Below are 21,148 nucleotides of genomic sequence, written 5' to 3' on the forward strand. Positions count from 1 at the left end.
GGCATGAGTGTGATTTCCTGAAATGAAGGGTCTTCACTCTGCGTTAGCTTACAAAGACAGAAGCTTTACAGCCTGCGTTGCAATTCATTTCAACCCGAGGGAAAGGGGGTGAATTTGCCTTCTCGAGCCTGAGGCAAATACAGGATGACACAGCCGGGGCGCAGGACGGCCCTGGCTGGGTGTCCCAGAGCAGGGAAAGGGCTCAGTCTTAGCCAGTGGGCGGCCCCTACTGCCACGCAAGGATAAGCATTTTCCAAAAGGACTGCTGATCAAACACGCTTGGGAAATGCTACTTTACTTGAAAATTCACAATGAGACTATTCAACGGTTAGAGTTCAACAGTAAGAAATTCCTTTAACCTTGTTTAAATCACACAGCTAATCACAGAACCTTTTCTTTAAAAATTACTGTATAATAATAATTATTATTATATTATAATTATTATTATAACAAGTACTAATCTACTAATATCCAGTGGGACCCACTCTGGGAAGCTCTGGTCCAAACTAACAATGTCCCATGTTTCAGCCAGATGTTTGACTTGGGTGGTGACAAGGGTTGCCAGATAAAACAGAGGATGCCCACTTAGATTTGAATTTTAGAGAAGTTTTCATATAAGCACGTCCCACGCAGTATTTTTGTTTGCTAAATCTGACCACCCTAGTTGTGACACAGCGCGGTCAATAAACGCCGTGAGCTACAAATGCCTGCAGCTGCTGCCCCACTGTGCACCCCACTCACCACCCCGCAGTCTCTGCGACCCTAGTCGGCAGCGCAGCGCGCCATCACGCGAGTTACCAGTAGAACGAAGACGGTTACCTTCCTCGGGGTGGCACTCCGGGATCCCATCTGAGCCCATGACGAGGTTGCCATCCTCGTCATGTCGCTCCAGGGTCCCAGGGCGACAGGTGGGGATGCGGGTGGTGGGCTCGGGGGCGGTGGTAGTGGTGGTTGACTGCGTAGTGGTTCGGGTGGTCGCTGGCCGCGTGGTGGTGGTCGTGGTGGGCCGAGGGGGCGTGGCGGTCGTGGGTCGCGTGATGGTGGTGGAGGCACGGGTGGTTGTCTTGATGACCTCCAAGCCCACCAGGGGCTTCCCTCCAAGACTCAAAATGGGCTTATCCTGGGGACTGGCCAAGGGTTTTCCATGTCGCCCCTGCCCGAAGAGGGGGAGGCCGTCGGGGCTCACCACGGGGGTCCCTCCCAGATCTGAAACAAAATCAAACAAAAGCTGTGCAACAAGGTGAGATGACACAGGGGAAGCAAAAAGCAAGTGGAAAATGTCTTCTCAGAGGCTTCTATTTTCAGCAGTAAAAGGCAAAGAAATAATTAAAGGGGCATCAGCTTTGGGAGCATTATCTGCTGCTATCCAGAAATTTCTAGGCTATTTATATTGTCCATTACTCTGTACTACCTTATATAAATATATAAATATTTCATTGCTATGCCCCATTGCCTGCAATAACTCAAAGTCTCCAGTAAGGAAAGTAATTCTTTCCCCCTCTTCATTCCTACCCCTAAGGACTTAAGTGTTACTGTGGACAATACGGTGGCAAACTCATTCTGTAAAGGGCCAGAGAGTAAATATTTTAAGCTTTATGACGCCACTACTCAACTTTGCCACTACAGGGCAAAAAAGCCATAGACGGTACACCAGCAAATGCATGTTTCTATGCTCCACTGAAACTTTGTGTATGGATAGTGAAATGTGAATTTAATATAATATTCACATGTCACAAATATTATCATTCTATGATCTTTTGGCAGTCATTTAAAAATGTAAAAACTATTCTGAGTTCCCAGGCTATATAAACACAGGCAGCAGACAGGGTTTGGCTTTAGAAGCCGCTTTGCTGACTCTTGCTCTCCGCTGCCCAATCCCAAGAATGAAGTCAAGAGCCACCTTTTCTAGAGGGTGGAGTCTGTAAGAAGACAGTTGGATCAGGGAAGAAGCTAAGTTCCGCCCCCTTCTGAGGCACCTCCTTTTCCACATGGCTCAAGGGCCCCCATTAAAAATGAGTAGGAGGAGAAAGAGAGAAGTTGTCACTCTACAGCTAAGTCAGGACACTTTCGTTCCTTAAAAAACACTCTCACTTACCCACAATGGTTCGACCATCTCCTCCTAGTTTAACTCGAAGGGGGTTTCCTTGTGAATCTTGGAGGTACCTTCCTTCTCCGTTCAATACCAACCCACGATCAAGATCCACGACCTAAATCCATGACACAGATTAAAGGATATGTTGAACATTTCAAAATGTTCACCTTAATCCAACTACATGAACATATGTGAATAGGAAATATTATTTTTGTCAGCATCATTCATAAGGTTTAATAAGAATAAAGTATGAAACAGTCACATTTCATATTATAATTGCTTATCTATATAATATGTAAATCGTTTTAAGTTTCTCAAATATTCAAAAGATGTTCAAAATACTTTTACCATTTAATATGTTGTAGTATGTAAACAGGAGGAAACAACCTAAATGTTCATCAACAGAGGAAAGAGATTAAATAAATTATGGCCCATCCATCCAGTGAAATACTATGCAGCCAATGAAAAGGATGTGGAAATTCTATATTTATTGACATATCCTGATGCAGACTTAGATTATAGGACTGATTATGTTGCAAACTAAAATATATTCATTTGTGTATATAAACTTAAAAGTGCAGAGAGAAAATTCTGGACAGATTATATCCCAAACTGTTAACAGTGGTTATTTCTAAGAAGTGGTTTGGGATGCTTATTATCTTTTTCATATATTTCTGAATTGTTTTAACTTCTTGCCATGAACATGACATGTTTCTATTTGGCTGTTAGTGTTAAAGATCAAAGTTGCTATACCAAAACCAATTTAATTTGTAATTAAATTGCCTATTACAGTATGCATGCAAAATTTTCATATTCTAAGGAATTATAAAACTTGAACAAAAGGTATTATTATCTCTGTTAAGAAACAACTCATACTCTACACTGTTGGTTCTCAAAGTGTGGTCCTGGACCAGCTGCCCCAGCCTCACCTGGGAACTTGTCGGATATGAGAATTACCTGGCCCTACCCAGACTGCACTGACAAGCCCCCCAGGGATTCTGATGCTCACCAATGTTTGAAAACCATGACTCTGCACAATCAGGACATTGGAGGAGCCCCTGCAAGCAGGCCACTTTGTTGGGTGCTGTCTCAGTAATTAAAATAAAACTTATTTATATAAACCCTACTTTTGAAATCTACTCCATGCAGTTTCAATTCAAAATTGTTTACAATGACACTTTGCTTTAATATGCATTCTTCCTTCCATAAATTTCTGTTCCTTTGAGAAATGATAAAATGGATCTTTAGGTCACCTGTGACTGAAAATTCTTTGAAGTTCTTCAGTATGTTTTCCTAAACCTTATTGTTTTAAATGGGAAGTTTTGACTGGGAATTCTACTATAAATAATATTTTGACTCTCTGAAAAAATATTTTAAAACTCTGAACATTGTAAGGTGTTCTGCCTGTCACCCCCAACCCACCAAAAACTCCTAAACATTTATCTTAACCCCAGGAAGTTAAAGTCATTTAGCTTAAACATACATAAAGCACTAATACTTATTTTTTATTTTGGTCAAATTGTTGGAAGGTTCAAAAGGTGATCTGATAAAAACTGCCTATTTGATTCAGGGATTTTTGGTTTGTTCAATTGTTTTTACCCTGCTTCCTTTTACAAAGGATTTGAGACAATTTACAGAAAATATGTATACTCCTTAATCGAACAATAACGAGAAATAAAATAAAGCTATCAGGCAGGAGTGGGAAAAAAGAAGTTCATTTGAGAGGTTGTGCCTCAGGTTTTCTGTAACTGGTTGGCCCAAACATTTGTGTGACCTTCCTAACCAATCAAGGCAAATGGGAACAAAGGCCCATGTCTGACCTAATTAGTTATGAGAAGAAAGCAAACTAGTTACTCAGGAGAATCAAGGATTTTTCTGAGCACTGGAAGAAACAATATAGTATAAGTATATTGACATACAAGTGGTTAAAACTGGAGAAAAAAAAAAAGACCGCTTCATTTTTTATTACACAACGCCCACCATTTTTCTCTTCCCAACAGCATGAAAACAACCGGTATGTGTAAAGAAGTTTACCCTACCCACTTTGTTCCTTGAGGGCCATTGATAATTCTTTGTCCACTTGGTTTTCCATTACTACCAGGAAGTACTCTCCCTTCTGGATTTGGTCTTCCATTATAACCTACACAGTACAAAAAAAAGAAAACCAAAAAACAAACCAAAACAGAAACAAAAAAAATCCAACAACAGAACCTGGTAAATTCAACATTCCTGGAAAGTTGGCTTCATGCCAAACTATATGTAGTAACACATCTTTTCAAACAGGAACACTAAACAGAATTTTAAACCAATAGCTCAAATATATTAGATAATGATAGTCTTAAACTGTGACTTCTACATGACAAATATGAATGTCTATGAAAAGTATGGTAAAGTCACAGTTTTCTGACATTACTGGGGGAATAAGCATGTTCAGCATAAGTAAATTTTCCAGATAAGGCTTAAGACCTTAAAGCTAGTAGCTGTAGCTTTATTTTAGCCAGTTGGAAGGTGGAGGGAAGGAGAGTTGGAAGGATGGGGATAATTCTCTCTACAGTGTACGAGATGCTGTCCTGCTCTCCTCCACAGATCATACTTAACATGCTCACTATTTCTAGCTGACTTGGGTCCCAACCGTCAATTGCAGAGCATAAACCCACAGAGCTGACTAAAAGCTTGACTTCAGTGGGGCTGCTTGAGAAGTATTTGCTCAGAGAGGAAGTGGCAGGCCCAGTTGGCTGGCCTTCAGTTGCTGTCTGTCTGCTCCTTGCACCTGCCCTCTCTCTTCACCTCATGCCCTTTCTGATCAGCCGCAGTTTGGTTGAGGCCTCCACTGGGAGCATTCTGCTCCAGCGTGGCCCACCAGATAAAGTGCTTGGGCTTCCTGACAACTATTTGCAGGTCAGAGACATTTCTCTCGCTCAAATAGTTACTGAAAATTTAAAATTTATTGAGTTTTTTCTATGTACAAGGGAATGTGGGTTTTACATCTATTATCAGGGTCTTAGGTTTGTGTAAAAGAGTCCGTTTTAATGGAAAACTGAACTCCACGGGGGGTACTGTTCTATGTCTTTACGCTGGGCTAAATTAACAACATATTGCAGAGATTAACAAATATTAATACATTCATTGAAAAGTGTTCTATTAAGCCCTGATTCCATGCAAGGAGAGGGTACGGCACCACTTAACTGAATGCAGATTTCGGGTAAATACCTTAGATCCTGCCCTGGGGTCCATGTAGACTCCAGTTCACAGCTGCCTACATTCCGTCCTCAACCTAAGTCACACATCGGCCTGCTACTCCGCCGTGTGACATTCGCCTTTAACGTGCCTTTTCTGGAGGTTTGAAACAACATTCACTGATTGCAATGCCTGAGCGATCCTCACCCAAGACATTTGAGTTTGTCCCGGGGTATTTTCAGCTGAGGGTTTTATATGCAGAACAACAAGCACAAGATCCAGCCCACACAGGGAGATACTCCTTCCTGTGGACTCCTTAATGTGCCCTGGCACAGGGACAACTAAAAATAACCTAAAACACAGGAACCTGAGTTTGGCATCACGGCTGCGACATATTTTCAGATTTAGAGCATATGTTAAGGAACTCAAAGAAGCAGCATGGGAGAGCGGAATGGCCGAGGGCTGCGGAGTTAGTGTTTGGGAATGGAATTGCAGCTCAGCCACTGCACGGCTGTCTGGCCTCCAGCAAACCACTCAGACCCCTAAGCACTGGCTTCCTCATCTGAAGACCAGGAGAAGCAATGCAAACCCAGGCGATGGTTAAGAGGATGCGATCATGTTATATCTGCAAAGCTCCTAACACAATGCTTGGACAGAGCAGATGCTCGATAAAATAAAAGGCTCTCAGGACTTTCTACGAACACTGCTGAGAATGGTAAAGAAAATGTTAAGTTAAAAACAAATTACCTTGTCTGGAAGGGGGTCTCACAGGCGGGCGTGAGAAAGGGTTCCGGAATCTTGAGTTCATCATGCGCTGGCGCAAGGAGAGCATAGGGGTGGTGGACGAGTAGATGGCAGGGGCGCGCGTGGTGAACCGCGGCGGGGAGGGGGTGCCCTCCGTGGGGCTTGGGGTGGCAGGGCTGCGAGGGGGGTGTCTGGGCGGGAGGTGCGTGGCTCTCGGGGAGCTGCCCGGAGGTGCAGGAGGAGGACGCTTCAGCGGGGTGGCGTTCTTGTCCTGCGGGGAGCTCACTCTGGGAGGCGCAAGCACGATAGCAGGTTCTGTCTCCCCCTTAGCGATGTTCCCATCCACGTGCTTGCCGCTCCTGGGGATGAAGGAGGAGGGCCACTTTGGAACAGAGGAAGACGGTAGGTCCTTGTCCTTGTCCTTTCCTCCTTTAAAAAACATCACGTCTTCATCTTCCTCCTCGGCCGAGACCGACTGCTGCGATTTTGACGGGAGGGGCTCCCTTTTGGATGGCGTGGCCTGGGACGCACCGTCCTTCTTCCCCACCGCCTGGGGCCCTGCTCTGCCGGGGAGCCTGGGGCGGGCTTGGGGGTGGAGGCTGCCGGGCCTGCCTGGGGGTCTGCGGAGGTGACTGTCGCCGGCGCTTCTTGCCTGAGCCTCCACCTGGCGGTGCTTGGGAAGGGACGGGGTGGCGACCTTGGCACCCGCCGAGTATGCGGGCGCCCGGATGCCCCTGGTCTCCGCCTCTGCGCTGTCGTCGGAATCCTCGCTCTGATTCTGGGGTGACTGCCTGCCTCTGGACGAGTAAGGGTCTGAGAAGGAGGCGCTTTCCTGCGACGTGGGGTGGGGACGCCCGGCCTGGGGTTTGGAAGGCGGACGCCCCTCTTCCTTGCTCTGCGGGCCGAGGGGCTGCTGCTGGGACGCGGAGACGGCCGATGAAGGCTGCTTTTCCGGAGCGGCGGACCCGGCACCCGTCCTTCGGGGCACGCCGGTCCCGGGGTGGTGCTGTGAGCGAGGCGCAGGAGACAGCGTTTGGGGAGACCCGCCCTCCACGCCCGCGCCGGAGCTCTGCTGAACACCCTGCGCCTTAGAGGGCGGAGATTTGGCCTGAGGATGCGCCCCTGCCCGAGTCCCCGCGGCCTTGGGGTTCTCTTCGAGGGGCTCCTTCCGCTGCAGGCTCGCCGCTCTCTGGGGGCCTCTTCTCAGGTGGTCCGCGCCCCGGGAGGCAGGCTGCCCGGAGGAGGAAGACGCGTGGTCATTCGCCACGGTGGCTGGGAGCGGCTGTTCGTCTCCTGCCTCTTCTTCGCTGTCTTCATGGCCGCCCAAGCCTCGCCTGTGGTCAGAAGCTGGGTGAGAACTCACCGTCGAGGGAACCCGGGGGGCCACGGTGGACGGCGGGGAGCTGGGGGGCCGTAACCGGGGTCCGCGGCCGCCGCCAAGCCTGTGTGGGTATCTCCCGGGGGCAGCGAAGGGCCTGTTCCTGAGCGCGCCGAAATGTCCAGAGACAGGCGCCCGGGACCGAGGTGCCGGGGCCGGGGCTTCAGCCTGCTTCCCTTCCTCTTCAGTATCATGGTCGCCGCCGCCGTCCGAGTCATCTGCGCCTTCAGAGGCCTGTGTCCTTGAGGGGAGACGAGAGGAGACCGAGGAGGGCTGGGTAGCCCGTAACGGCGCGGTGGACTTGGCGCCTGGGGCATCGTGACCATCCTTCCCGCCCCTGGAGAGCGGGGACCCGGGCTGTGGTTGGGTGGGCAGCAGCCGAGATGAACCCCCGTGGGATGGAGACAGTCTCCCGGGTGGGGCTGAAGCCCTGGAATTTTCCTCCCCATCCTCAGAGTGCGGCGCCCTCCGAGCGGGCAAGGCTGGTTTTGCGCCGTGGTACGCGGAGCCTCTGTCGCGCAGGGCGCCCCAGGCTGGGTGCTGGCCGGGCGACAGGGCGGGCCGGGCGTGGGCTGCGCTCTTGGGAGGCGGCTGCGGGGAGCCTGCGGCTGGCCCTTCCTCCTCTTGGCCCACGGAGTCACTGTCACCAGGGCTGGAAGGGCGGTGAGCGGGGCCCTCAGGGGCTGGGACCGAAGAGGCGGAGGGGGGCGCCCCTGGGCGAGGGTGAGAGGCGGCCGAGGAGCCACGCTTGTCCACGCCGTCTTTCCGGGGCAGCCCCGGCGTTCGGGCTCTCCCTGGAGTCCGCCCCGCAGGGAGGACCGGGTGGGCAGGTCTACTTGGTGGCCTCTGCTGGGACTTCTGGCCTTGGGTCTCCGAGGGCGAGGTTGGTGGGTGCCCTCGGGAATCCAGCGCTTCCTCCTCGGTGATTTCTGTCGACTGAAGATCCACCCCTTCACTCTTCCGAGGGGGAAGCTGGGGTTTTCTGGGCAGCCCACCATTAGCCGATATTTTGTTCTTCAAGTCAAGAAGCAGGTTCTTGACATTTCTCCCTTGGGGAGAAACAGGCAAACGAGTGTCTTTTGAGGAAGCTGGAGCTTTGGGCGAAGATGAGGGGGGATCGGGCTTTTCAGGCTTGTGATGATCTCCCATGTCTGTTTTCTGCTGAACATCAGACTCACTGGGAGGGGCTGTAATAGATTTTAAAGGATTTGATGTCAAAGAAGAAACATGAAAGATATGCAACGGAAAATGAGTAAGATGGCAGTAGGGAGGTGTTTAAAGTTAGTAATAATAATTGATAACTTCTCCTCCTTTAGACATGACACTTATTTTCCCAATTATAGCAATCTCTTTTAAAGTTCTATTTTGCTTTAAGTAACATAGTCCTAGAAAATATGTGTATTGAGTTTCTATAAATTGAATCAGGCTATGCCACGGCTTATTTGAAGGAATTCTGAAATGAGTACTTGGAAGTAATTCATTGATTTTGTAAGCACAAAATCTTATATAGGACTTTCTTAATATAACTGTCAAGATACTACAAGTGCATTATAGCCATTCTTTACAATGTAGGCAAGAAATACACACAAGCCTGGCACAAAATGTTGAATGATCTATACTGAAAGCTATATGGAGATGTGTTGTGTGTAATTTGCAAATGACTGGGGTGAGCAACAAATTTGTAATTTTTGAGGCATTACAAAGAGTTCCCTATTCCACATGACATGTCCTTACTTGCTTTTTTTCTTGCTTAAAATCCCTTTTATAATGGATACATTTGTAATCCCACAATAAAGCCTAAAATAAAAAGACCCCTGGGGTAGGCAAAACATTATGTGTACCCTATAATTTACCCTTTATTGAGAGCAGGATGGAATGCGGGAAGGGATGCCGTAAGGGGAGACCTTATATAGCAATGGGGGATCCAGAGAGAGCAAACTTCATCTATTTCAGGGTATTTTTAGGATAGAACTGTTGAATATTGCAGTATACTGTGGATCCTCACAGCATATAATGAAGGAGAAAGCTCCCAATATCTGGTGTAAATGTAGACAAGCAGGAAAGAAAACACAGTCCAGAAACACCCCACTCCAATTTTGGTTTGTATTAACCTGCTGGGGTTTGATACTGAGCAGATAAACAAGGTAACTGAAATTCTTCTGAGTAAGGTTGCATTCCAAAATAATGGCATACAAACTATAAAAATTTTATGTGCCATTTATTCATTAAAATGAGCTAACAACTAAAAATGTCACATTCTGCCTGTAAAAATGTTCTTTCCCTGTCATCATAAACCCCAAATTACACAATGATATAAGATGAATCACATAATGAATACATTAGTCACATAATTACTAGATAATTCATAATTACTATTATAATAGTAATTAATGTTATTAGCCATCAATAACATTTTAGCGTTTGGGGAGACCAATTTCTAAAGGGACCACAAAAATATTATAGACATCAATATGGTACCTTAACCCCAAAATTCATCAACAGGGCCGTTCTAAACCCAAGAGCGTGATTCAAAGGAACACACCACAATTAGCAGTAATGAAGAGGGAGAAAAAGAGAGCCACAAATACACAATGCTTACTTACTTGTTGGCAGAGCGACAATGAAGGCTTTGGAATGAGGCCCCAGTCCTCTCCTGTTTGCGGCCCGGATTTTGAAAAGATAGCGTTCCCCAGGCTGCAGACCATCCACTAGGGCAGAAGTAGTCTCTCCAGGATAGGTGAGGGACTTTGCTCCAAATGGTTTGAGAGCCGGGGCGTATGAAAGAATGTATTCTGAAATGATTTGGCAGACGGTTGGAAGGAGGAAACTGAAAACAGTCCTGTGTCCAGTAGACAGACTGTATGGGCAGGATGAATTAGAACGTGCATTACTAAAATTAATTCTCTAGCGATGCACGCCAAGTCAGTAGCTGGAGCAGAAAGACACAGTAGAAGGTGAACGGGCAATTCAATCAGGCTACCAGACAGGCCTACAGAGTCAGTCAGCTGGCAACTTTCCATATACAGCAAACTAACTGTATGGACCCCAGGAGGCCAGTCTTCATACATTTACCAAAAATATTTACCCTTGTGTTTGGGTTTTTTCTTCATTGTGTTTATTTACTAATTTACTATGACAGACTGTATGCAGAAGAGAAGAAACCACAGGAAAAAAAATGACAACTCCTAGGAACTGATTCTGAATAGCTGCTGACACCTTTTAAGAGTTCCATTTTATTAATCTGGGCTATCTGCATTTGTGCATTAAGCCAGATAAATCCCATATTTGGAATATAATTTCACTTTTGTAGGAATTATGAAAGTTCTTCATATATTTGGGTAAGGATTTTTCACAGTATTTAAAACTGTGAGGAAAAGTTGCTGAGTCATGGATTTATGTGATGTTTAATGTCTCCATCCTTAAATTGGCTATATCTATAAACATATAATGCCCTGGGCCTTTGAAAATCATAGCAAATTCAGTCCAAGGAACTAATATATCTCTATGCTTATATGGAAATACTGCAACATAAGGAAGCCACGTTTTAAAGCATAATTTTCACCATCAACTAAAAACTCTCATGCCTATTTTCCTGCCAATGAACTCAAGCTTTACAAAACTTATCAAATTAATATGAGTAGGAGCTAACCAAGAAAAATAATTTAAATTACAGAATGACCAAGCAATTATCATACTTCCTAGGGGAGCATGGATGATCTTTCCTTTTCCCTAAGCTCTAATCTTTAAAAAGTACATTTGTCTGAAAAAAACAAAAAACAAAAAAAACCAGCATTCTTTTCTCATTGAAAATGAACAAACTAGTCATTTGTGGTGGTCAAAAGTAAGAATTAAAAGAACCCACTGTCTACAAAATTTTGTAATTCTGATTTTTTTTTTTTTTTGTGGATTCAATTCATCTGGAAAAAATTTAACCATGTCAAAGTATATTCTTTTATTATGTTTTCTATTTCTCAGGCATAAAAAATGCCCCAGGATAATTATGAATTTACAATCCTACCACTACACCTTTAGGTTAGTGAGGTACATGAGTTCTTTCGGACATAAAAACTCAGTAGCTATTTATTACTTCTGGCAATATTTAATTGACTAGCAGGGAGCTTCTTTTGCCAAAGAGCTATAAATATAAACTAAGATGTGGGAGAGGGGAAAAACATAAGTAGCATGGTAATAAGGTCACCAAAGGAGCAATAACTGACTTTTTTTTTTAATAACTTCATAACTTTTTTTATAAAAAAGGTAGTCAGCTAAAACATGTCTTTATTCAAGTTTCAGAAGTCTTTTCAGCATCACAATAATGATACAGAAGCCAATGTTCAAACTGTCATAAAAAGAACAATTAAAAGGGGGTATCCTAACTATTTTTTCTCTTCATTTGTTTCTGATTTATTCCATTGAAAAAATGAGCAAGAATAGTACAATATATTCTTTAAAAACGTGGGAAGTGAGAAAGCATTAAGTTTAGAAAATACTATCCTACCTCTACCTTCCGTAATTTCTACTGTTCAGTGACAAGTTATCCTTATAGGTCAGAAAAGATAACTTACAGTTGAATATAAAACAGAACCACCCAATTTCTTCAATTAAGAAATTCTCAAAGAAGATCAGTGATAATTTTCTGAATTTTCTTAAGCTTACACAAACTTTCCATATTAGAGTTTTCTTCCAAAATCAAGCAACAATAAAAAGTAGCTTTAGAGTACATTTGTATAGGCGATGTCAGGGGAACCCTCAACACCACCCTTTTAAGTGTCTCCAGATAGACTTCCAAAAGGTTCTTGAATGTTTTTACATTAAAAAGAAATTATCTGTGCTTTTATTTAATGTTCTCAACAGACCATTTTAAAATTTAACTAGTTGTGGATATTCTATGCTATTTTCATTTTTTTAAATCTACAGTATTTTTTTTCCATTTTAAGGTCATATTTTCCTCAACCAGCCCCCCACCCAAAATCAATTGTTCAAAATGCTGACAAATAGTGAAAAAATCTATTTAACATTTTATTTTATTACTTGATTTTCAAGCCCATTAAATATTTATAGTCCCGTTCGAGACATTTATGGTCCCGTGGGATTTCTGCTCACTCCTACCTGCCATGATCTTACTGGCACCATGAAAAGGCCCACAGCGTGAAAAACAGGGTGTCATTTTGTTTGGTTAAAGGTTATGATGTCACATCCATACAATTAAAAACAGCCCTCTTGATAATAGCATCAAAATCCCTGCATAGAGGGAAGATGAAAAGTCATCTTCATGATGACCTGGGTCTTACTGACAATGAAAACCCTTCATGAAATATCCTTGTCCATTGCGTTAGCACCCCGTATAGGTATGTTGTTTCCCTGTTGCTTTTGCAGTCACCAAGCCTGCGATTAGAACCAGTTTTTATCAGAGTCAATGTACACAGCTCTCTTTGGGGTATTTCACTCCCACGTGCTTCTTATACTTTAAGTAATGAGGTTCCTACCTTTCACTTTCCCCTCGGTCTCAGGCAGCGCATCCCAAGCTACAGTGACAGCCGTAGGTTTGCCATTGACTGGCCAGACGGTTAAATTTTCAGGAGCTGTGGTAGGAGCTACAAAAGGACAAGGATCCAAGGTTTAAAAATGCCCTTATGGGTATTCTAAAAGTAAATGACATGTGGTCCCTACATACACAATTTTATTGCAGAGCCACTGTGTTAATTTTTATTATACACAAGAGAAAATTCTCCACTTGCTCTTTGTGTGATTTATATCAGTTTTACCAACTCATATGGTAAGGTTAGACATACATAGAGAAATGCTTTTAGGAATTCAGAATTTCTCTCGTTGCTGAATATTGAAATATACAAAGAAGATGAAAATCCAGTTTCAACTTCTTTTAAATAAGGTTTCTAAAGACAGTTTAAAAGAAAATAATTGTAGTCTTAAATATAGAACAAATTTCTCCCCCAAAATCAAACATGACCTCAGCCTTAAAAAAGAAGAGTCTCTCCTCTATTCTAGAGCCACATGTTGTCCGGGGGCATTCACACATACAGTGGGGATTTATGGAGGCTCCACGTGGTTTTAATGTGCTCCACATGTCAGAATAACATGCTCATGAAAATAGCCAGTGAAGGATACAACATGGACCCAAGGAAACTTCGTGTTCATACATAGAAACGCTTCCAAAATTTAGGGTTAATGTTACTTTGAAAAATGCCTCTGCTGGCCTTTATCACTACTGGCTTCTTAAACTGTCTTTAAATCTTCCTTTAGTGGTAATTCCCAAGTTGAAGGTCCAAAGGCCATTTTGAATACAGACCAGATTCTGGTGTTCTCTGGAAGACAGATGTACTCCATTTGCCGTCTCGTTCACCCTGTGAGATGCGGACTGCAAATTCATACATGGTGTCTGGAATCAGGTTCTCTATCAGCACTCGTCTGTTGGAGACGGGCTTGTAATCCCACCTTGCGGACTCCCCCTTTTCTCGGTAGCGCACAGTGTACTGTCTGTAAGAAAATGCAAGGCAACAGCACAGCCCTCTGACCAATTCTCTGCACCTGAACACTGGATTCCTTGACGTTTTCCCTTCCCCACAAGTGATGACTTTTGGAAGTAAGTAGAGAAATCAAAGAGGAGAAAATTCTAAACTTTTGACTTTGTTATTGGCTCAAAGGATCTACTTAAGTTCCAGGGAGATGTGTCTAAAATAGCCCAGAAGAGATGGACCTTATTGTCTTTTCAACACCAAAATGTCTTATTGCTCAAAAGGTCAAGCAGCGATTAAAAGGAAGGGATAGAAGGGAGACTGTTTTTATGAGGCAAGGGCCTTATTAGGGGTGTGTGTGTGTGTGTGTGTACGTTGTGTGGAAGAGGCAATATTAAGAACCAGAACTGGCCCGAAGTACCTTGGCTCTCCAGAAAAGAAAGACAAGAAGACTCATTTCATGCTAAAGCAGGCATGTTTTCTATAAGTTCTATAAGGAAAGGCAGCATGTGGTTTCGAGTAGACTTACTACCATGAGATGGAACAAAAATGTGTAACAAACAGAGCAGGAGAGAGGAGCTTATAAAAGGAACTCTGCTGTGTGATTATCAGGCAGAGAAGTACGGTGTGACCCAACATGGTCACACTGGGCAATCCCCGACATAAGACATCCTCAACACTTGACATTAAGAATTGCAAATGCCATTTACTGGACTGCTTTTCTAAGAAGTTTTCTTTGTGGCCACTTTACAGTAGAAAGCACTTGATGCATTAAAAGTGTGCTATTCATTACGATATTTAATTAGTTAGGATAAGACTTCAGTTGCAGACACAGCACACCAATTTGCAATAAAAGTTCTGCTAAGAAAACTCAAGCCCTCTTTTGTTTTTATCAAGATGTTGGAAATCAAAGTCCAGTGGTAATAAGGAACACTTCATGTTGGGGGAGCCCCTATGGCTTGGGAGAGAATCACTATGCATTTTCTGAGGTCTTTGACAAGAAGCAGATGTCTTTTTTTACTAGCAGACAGTAACAGAAGCTCTATCTAGTACAAATAATATATATATATAATATATAATATCTCTATATATAATATATATCATACACACACACACACACACACACACACACACACTCAGTGTTATATTCCATTCATCTTCTAAAGTATAATCACTTTTCCTGGTTGCAAATAGGTTCAAAAATTAATATATAGTGACTAGACCACCAAATCTTTGGCTTTCTCTTGGCTATGTACACTACTTAGTCATTTAACACACAAAATCTTTGTGACTCTATTAATCTACCACTAACTAGAAATGGCATTCACCAGTGGCCTTTTAAGCACAAAAATGATTTTAACCTTATGGTTTTTCCTCCATCGCTATTGCAAATGAATGTAAAAACCAGAATAGCCTAAGATCATGGCTTAAGACAAAATACAGTGCACTATGTTACACACAGAGGAGTTGGACAGGAAGTAGTGCAGTGTCTGAAGACTGTTCTAAAGAAGAAGCACTGTGTGCAAGACATCAGACAAATGGCCATCACTCTACATAGGACCCTTCCTGCTGCCACGCTTCCCGGATAACAGGAAGACGGTAAGACTCTTCCCAAGGTGGACCCACGTCCCCTGTGCGTGAACAGAACATTCATGAGACAAAGCAAAACACAACTGGGGGCAAAGAAAGAAACAGAATCTAGGAAAATTCCAAACACAAGTTAAGACTTTGAACAGATGACAGGTGAGGTCCTGCTGTGTGTCTTACACAAATCTGATTTGTGGGCAATGTGTACCACACTCGAGATGAGCTAGACTGTCATACGACAGTCTACCCGTCAGCTACAGAAGAGGTCAGCGTTCACATAGGTCCAAAAATACAATCGTTCAAATAAATACACGTCTCTTCAGGGCAGGAAAAACCATGTCTCTCATATAGAAAATAAAGACAAAGAAAGAAGGAAAGGTACCTTGATGCAACAACTTTCTTCTGTTTTTCCAAAACAGGATCCACCCAGGCTACCAGCACAGATTGGGACGATATTACCCGGACATTGATGTCTTCAGGTACATCCAGTTCATCCTCTTCTGCAATGACAATTGTGCACATGGAAAGGCTGTCCCCAACAGTAGGCTCTGCCCTGAGTCCCTCTGGTCCCCAGAGTTTATTTTTTTAATTGCTTATGCTTGAGGTAGATAAGATGAAATGAATAGAATAGTCAAGCAATTATTTGACTGGTCAACGCAGAAAACCAAAACTCCCCACCCTTCCTCTTCTTAAACACATTCTAAGCTGCCTAACCCAATCGACATAAGAACAGTAGCACAAAAGGAGGTGCTTTGCCCTTGGTCAGAGATACTCCAGATCACTCAGCGTTTTCTCAGTATACACTGTGAGTTTCTGGGAAATAATGCAATTTTTACAGGAAGCAAAAGTTTAGGGGAAGAAAGGGTCAATTCAGAGCATTTCCTGGGCAATCATGGCATGAAATAAAAATTCTAGCTCAACGATTGCACAAGTCACATTGACTCCAAGGTCCTCACAATTTAGAATCTGTGATTCCAAGGCAGATTAAAAGTAATATTCAGACAGAAAAGAGAATTCAGTTTGCCAGTTTCCAATGGAATACAGTAAAGTCACAAAGTTTATAGTTTCTGCTCAATCTGTAACACTGAGACTCACAAGACGTCTTCAATTTTGCTTTTAGTCTCTTGGAGTTTTTTGGGTTTTTTGTTTGTTTTGTTTTTTTCTTTTCATCTTTCAGGGATCATGTTTCAAAAGGATGTGGCTTTCACTACAAGTAGGGGAAGGTGGAAATATGTAGCCCATTAGAAAAGTGATACAGGGACTTCTTCTAGAGCAGCAATTAAAGAACTTAAAAAGTGAAACAACATACATGTGGGATTTTTCTTATACAACGTACAATTATAATAATTATCAGTATAAAAGTATAATATATAGATATATGCTATATTATATAATTCAAATAAATTGTGAATTCATGAAAATCATTATGCTGTAGGTTCCCTCTTTAAATTAAGGCACATGATCCAGAAAAGGTATCTTTAATTTGTTACTATATGATTGATATAAAAAATATCTGTGAGTGGATGTGGAAAAAAGTATCCCTTAGTAAGTAACCAATGATCAGGCTACCAGCAAGACACTATTACAATTTTTCTCACTCTTCTCAATGCTATTTTTTAGGCAATTTTAGCTGAAATAAAGTTTGAGTGCATCTCTTGCATGCTGCCCCCTCCACACCTACTCTTCTTTCTCTCCCTTTGTTCCCAGTCTCTCACCAAGGGTAGTTTATGCATGGATCAGACAGCGCCTGTTAAATGGAATAAATGCTCGGCACTCCTATCATGACAGATCTGAAGCCATTCAAATATACACAGAGATAGATTTCATCACAAGAACACTCTAGCCTCTGAGTACAAAGGAAACACACATGCCTCCAAAATGTGAGCAAGTCTGCCCTGCTGTTTCCTTTTATACTCAATAAAATCCATGTGCATTGTCGCTCAGCCAGCATCATTTAGAAACAAGCAAGCCCTAGACCATGGCTTGACCAGACGCGTCCTTGGAGACATACCTGAAATCTTCCGCTTTGTTAGGGCGGCCCTGTAGACGGGCTGACTCTGCCCCCGGGAGTTCAGGGACTGCAGTGAGACCACGTACACGGACTCGGAGGCTGTGGACCAACAAGCAAGGGATGAGGCTCTGCAGCTGGCTTTCTGGAAAGCACGCCCCTGCTCGTCTGTGCTCCTCTCCCCTTACCTTCTCGTCTCTCTCGGGCATTCCTACTCATTCAGACACCCCTGCTCGTCTGTGTTCCTCTCCCCTTACCTTCTCGTCTCTCTCGGGCACTCCTACTCATTCAGGACAACTACAGATGAGACCAAGGACTGTGGGAACTAAACTCAAAAAGAACACGATTTATGTCAGGAAACGTGGAAGGGATTTTTACCTATAATTCCTGAAAAATGGGCTTCTAGCTCATTAGCATCAAAGAAAGATGAGCAATGTTTAAAAAAGAAATGAATAGTATATTTACCCACACGATTCCCTAAATTTTTTTTACCTCCAAATATAGAGGAGGAATGACTCTGTTTTTATTTGTCATCAAAAAGAAGGGAGAGAGACAAGAAGAGCTGGTGCACCAGGCTTGCAGCCCGGATGGCATGCTGTGCCCTTCGAGCTAAAATCCTCAGAACGGGGTCTCTGAAGATTAGCTAAGAGCAAATGGAAGAGTTTAAATTCATCCTTTATTTCTGGATTGTTCTTTCAGTTAGTTCACCTCCACCCCACCCTCCCAAATTGTGCATTGGGCCCACTAATGTCCAACTCAACCTAAACTTGAAAACTTTATTTGGAAACAAATTACAATAATGAACTAAAACTTACAACTCTCAAGTGCTATGGAGTCACGGAGTCTGAGACCCCAGTGAAACCTTGGCTAGCTTCCAATTTGACCTTCTTAGGTTACAAATAAGGACAGAAAGCCATAAAAATGGATTGACTTGCCCAAGGTCACAGCCCTAAAAGGACTCATAATCTTCCCTAAATCTAAAGTTGCTAATGCCCAACTCCAGGTTCTATCGACCTAGTTTCCTGTAGCAGCCTTGATCAATTCAAGAATAAAAATGAGGCAACCTGACATACTTCGAACGCGGATACTTATATCATCAGGTAATACCTCAGCACATTAACAAGGTGGCACTAAGACCCTAAAGGAAACTTCTAACACTGGTGTCCTGCCTGCAGGAATTGCAAACTTCCGTATGGCAGTGGGAAAATAAACCTGTCATTTTTACAAACAGCATGTCAAGTTAAACATAAAAGGAGACCCATGCTCAAAAAAACTCACACTGAGAGCCCTGTTTATGTAAAGTAAACTTCTGTAGCCTAATCACATTTCAAGGGAAGGGGCAATACTTGACAACCTGCTCCCTCCCGTGTGTGTGTGTGTGTGTGTGTGTGTGTGTGTGTGTGTGTGTGTGTGTGTGTGTGTGAATACACACACACATAGGGCAGGTGAAACTCATACTGTGACATGAGTAAATTATTTAGACTGAGGCTCTCACATCTTATTCTGTCAGAGAATTTTGAAATATATGTTTTACAAAAGGGAAGAATCAAGTTTGTAACGCTTGAATTCACAGAACATCAAACTAAGCTTCTCAACATTGGAGTCCTTTCAGGTGTGTTCATTTCTTGCTGCTACTGGCAAGTACACCAAATGCCAACAAAGACAAAACTCTGCCATTCAACCTCACAATCCAGGAACATGTATAAATAACTAAATGTGAAAAGCAGTGGCTTATCATTTATCAGGAACCACCAAGAAAAGAATAATTTCCCACAATTGACTCTTTTACATATCTGCGATGCATTTCTTAAAGTTCTTGGATTTGCTGAATGCCCAGGTTCTTGATTTGCTGTGCTCTCCAAGTCAGCTTGGCCCGAGATGATCTCGAAGGAACAGTCTACACTGCAGTAAACCGTAACAATGGTTCCACACGTACTGGGTCTAGTCTCTGTGCCGTGTTAAGCATTGCACATCAATTCTTCATTTAGTGCCGACAAAGCCCCACGAGGAAGCTACTCTCATTGCCTCCTTTTCACAGATGAGGAACCAGCTCAGTGGGGTGAGATGACCCCAAGGTCATGGCCTAAATGCAGGAGTGGTCTCACACCCAGCTCTGCGTGGCTCCAAACCCCAGGCTGTTACTAATGCAGGTGAGGAAGGGGCAGGGCCCAGGGCTCACCGGGCACTGACCCCGGGCCCGAGAAAGCACCTGACAGCTGGGTATGCACCCGTCCATCTCTTTTTCATAGAAATATAATAAAGACACAGTGGTATAAAAGCACCCTTCTTTCTGTGCTCCTGATTATTGAATAAAGGGTAGAAATAAAATTTCCAAAAAGACTGCAGCGTCACCAGCCCAGGGACCACAGGACCCCAAGCCCCACCCCTCCCTGTCAGAGCCACCGTTTTCCCCTCACTTCTCAACCTCGACGTAATGTGGCAGAAGCTACTTCTGAAGGTCCGTGGAAACTTTCCGAAGGACTCCAAATGTACACCTGCTCATTCTTCGTTACTGTCCGGCTCCCACCTCACCTGGGCTGGCTACCTCCTCTCCCTCTGTATTCCCACGCCCCCAGGGACTCCTCTGACCACAGGATTCAACACTGGCGCCCTCCCTCCCCCCGCAAAAGGCCCAGAGCTTCCTGCCTCCGGTGCCTGCTTTTCCCTCTCCAGCTGCTTTCACAACAGTGAGCGCTACGCACTCTGGGTACCGTCTGCCCTTGTGTGCAACCGCTGGGGAGCTGGTACCCAGGATGGTGCCTGACATGGAAGATGCCCAGGAGGACATGTTTAATGGATGACTCCGAGGGCAGGGTTTCTGCTGACAGGACCACAGGCCCACCACTTTTCTCCAAGTTTCCTTAACATTTGGCCATTCCTTGCAGTACCACACTTTCAGTGGCATCTGGGTCATCAATGGAATTAAAATCCTATGCAGGATAAAATAAGGAGACAGGCATCCCCTAACGTAGCAGGCCACTCCGACATCCACAGGAATTCACATCATCCCATCCTCATCCCATCCTCCTGGCCAGCATGGAGCAAGTGTCCAGTGAGACCTCCTCCTCAAGGTGACCACTGAGATCGTTCACAATGGCAAGTCCAACGCTTTTTATTTGGTGAAAATTCCTAAGCTAGCAGGTTGTAGTGGAAGCCCCAGAGTCCTGAGCTGTCGGTTCAGGCCAGGATCAGGGCCCACCACTGACCTCAGTTCCAACATTTGCTCAAGTTCAGGAAGCAAAAAAAAAAAAAAAAAATCCTTCTGCGACACTCAGGTGAGCCAGGGGTTCACTACTGAGAAAACAAAAAGTCAACAGAACCAGTCAGATGAAAAAGTTGTCGACACCAAAGGACATTTTAATGTGTGGTGTCTATAAAAGATGCAGAACAATGAAAACTTTCCACTTACAAAATGCTCTCTCTACAGTATCAGAAATGCAAAACTAGTGACTATTTATCTGCTGATATCCTGGGTAGAATTTGGCCTGAATCACCAGAACAGAGCCACTTAACCTGCACAGTACAACCACTCAAGGCAAGGGGTAGGCCCAGGAATGAATGAATGAATGAAGAGTCCCCAAATTATTCTGTGGCTCCAGGTGTTGAGCCTCTAGCTCTGGGTCTCACTGCTAATACTGAAGCCAGGCTTCACGAAGCATGGACAGTTCGGATTTCTCCATTCGCTCCCA

General features: G+C 43.9%; 1 protein-coding gene across 4 annotated transcripts in view; it reads right to left on the bottom strand.

Annotated features, from left to right (window-relative positions):
- The window catches only part of FNDC1 (fibronectin type III domain containing 1), a 97,466-nt gene that overhangs the window by 29,634 nt on the left and 46,684 nt on the right, over positions 1-21,148 (bottom strand). For 3 of the 4 annotated variants that reach the window (XM_068551297.1, XM_068551296.1, XM_068551294.1), the window contains 9 exons: positions 17,463-17,561; positions 15,834-15,951; positions 13,699-13,886; positions 12,878-12,985; positions 9,995-10,183; positions 6,017-8,578; positions 4,132-4,232; positions 2,096-2,207; positions 820-1,206 (listed from right to left, as the gene is read on the bottom strand). In XM_068551297.1, coding sequence (XP_068407398.1) covers positions 820-1,206; positions 2,096-2,207; positions 4,132-4,232; positions 6,017-8,578; positions 9,995-10,183; positions 12,878-12,985; positions 13,699-13,886; positions 15,834-15,951; positions 17,463-17,561 — 3,864 coding nt within the window. The remainder of the gene's footprint in view (positions 1-819; positions 1,207-2,095; positions 2,208-4,131; positions 4,233-6,016; positions 8,579-9,994; positions 10,184-12,877; positions 12,986-13,698; positions 13,887-15,833; positions 15,952-17,462; positions 17,562-21,148) is intronic. The other variant, XM_068551295.1, reaches the window with a different exon arrangement.

The sequence above is a fragment of the Eschrichtius robustus genome, chromosome 9 (genome assembly GCF_028021215.1).
Source record: "Eschrichtius robustus isolate mEscRob2 chromosome 9, mEscRob2.pri, whole genome shotgun sequence".
Lineage (NCBI taxonomy): Eukaryota > Metazoa > Chordata > Mammalia > Artiodactyla > Eschrichtiidae > Eschrichtius > Eschrichtius robustus.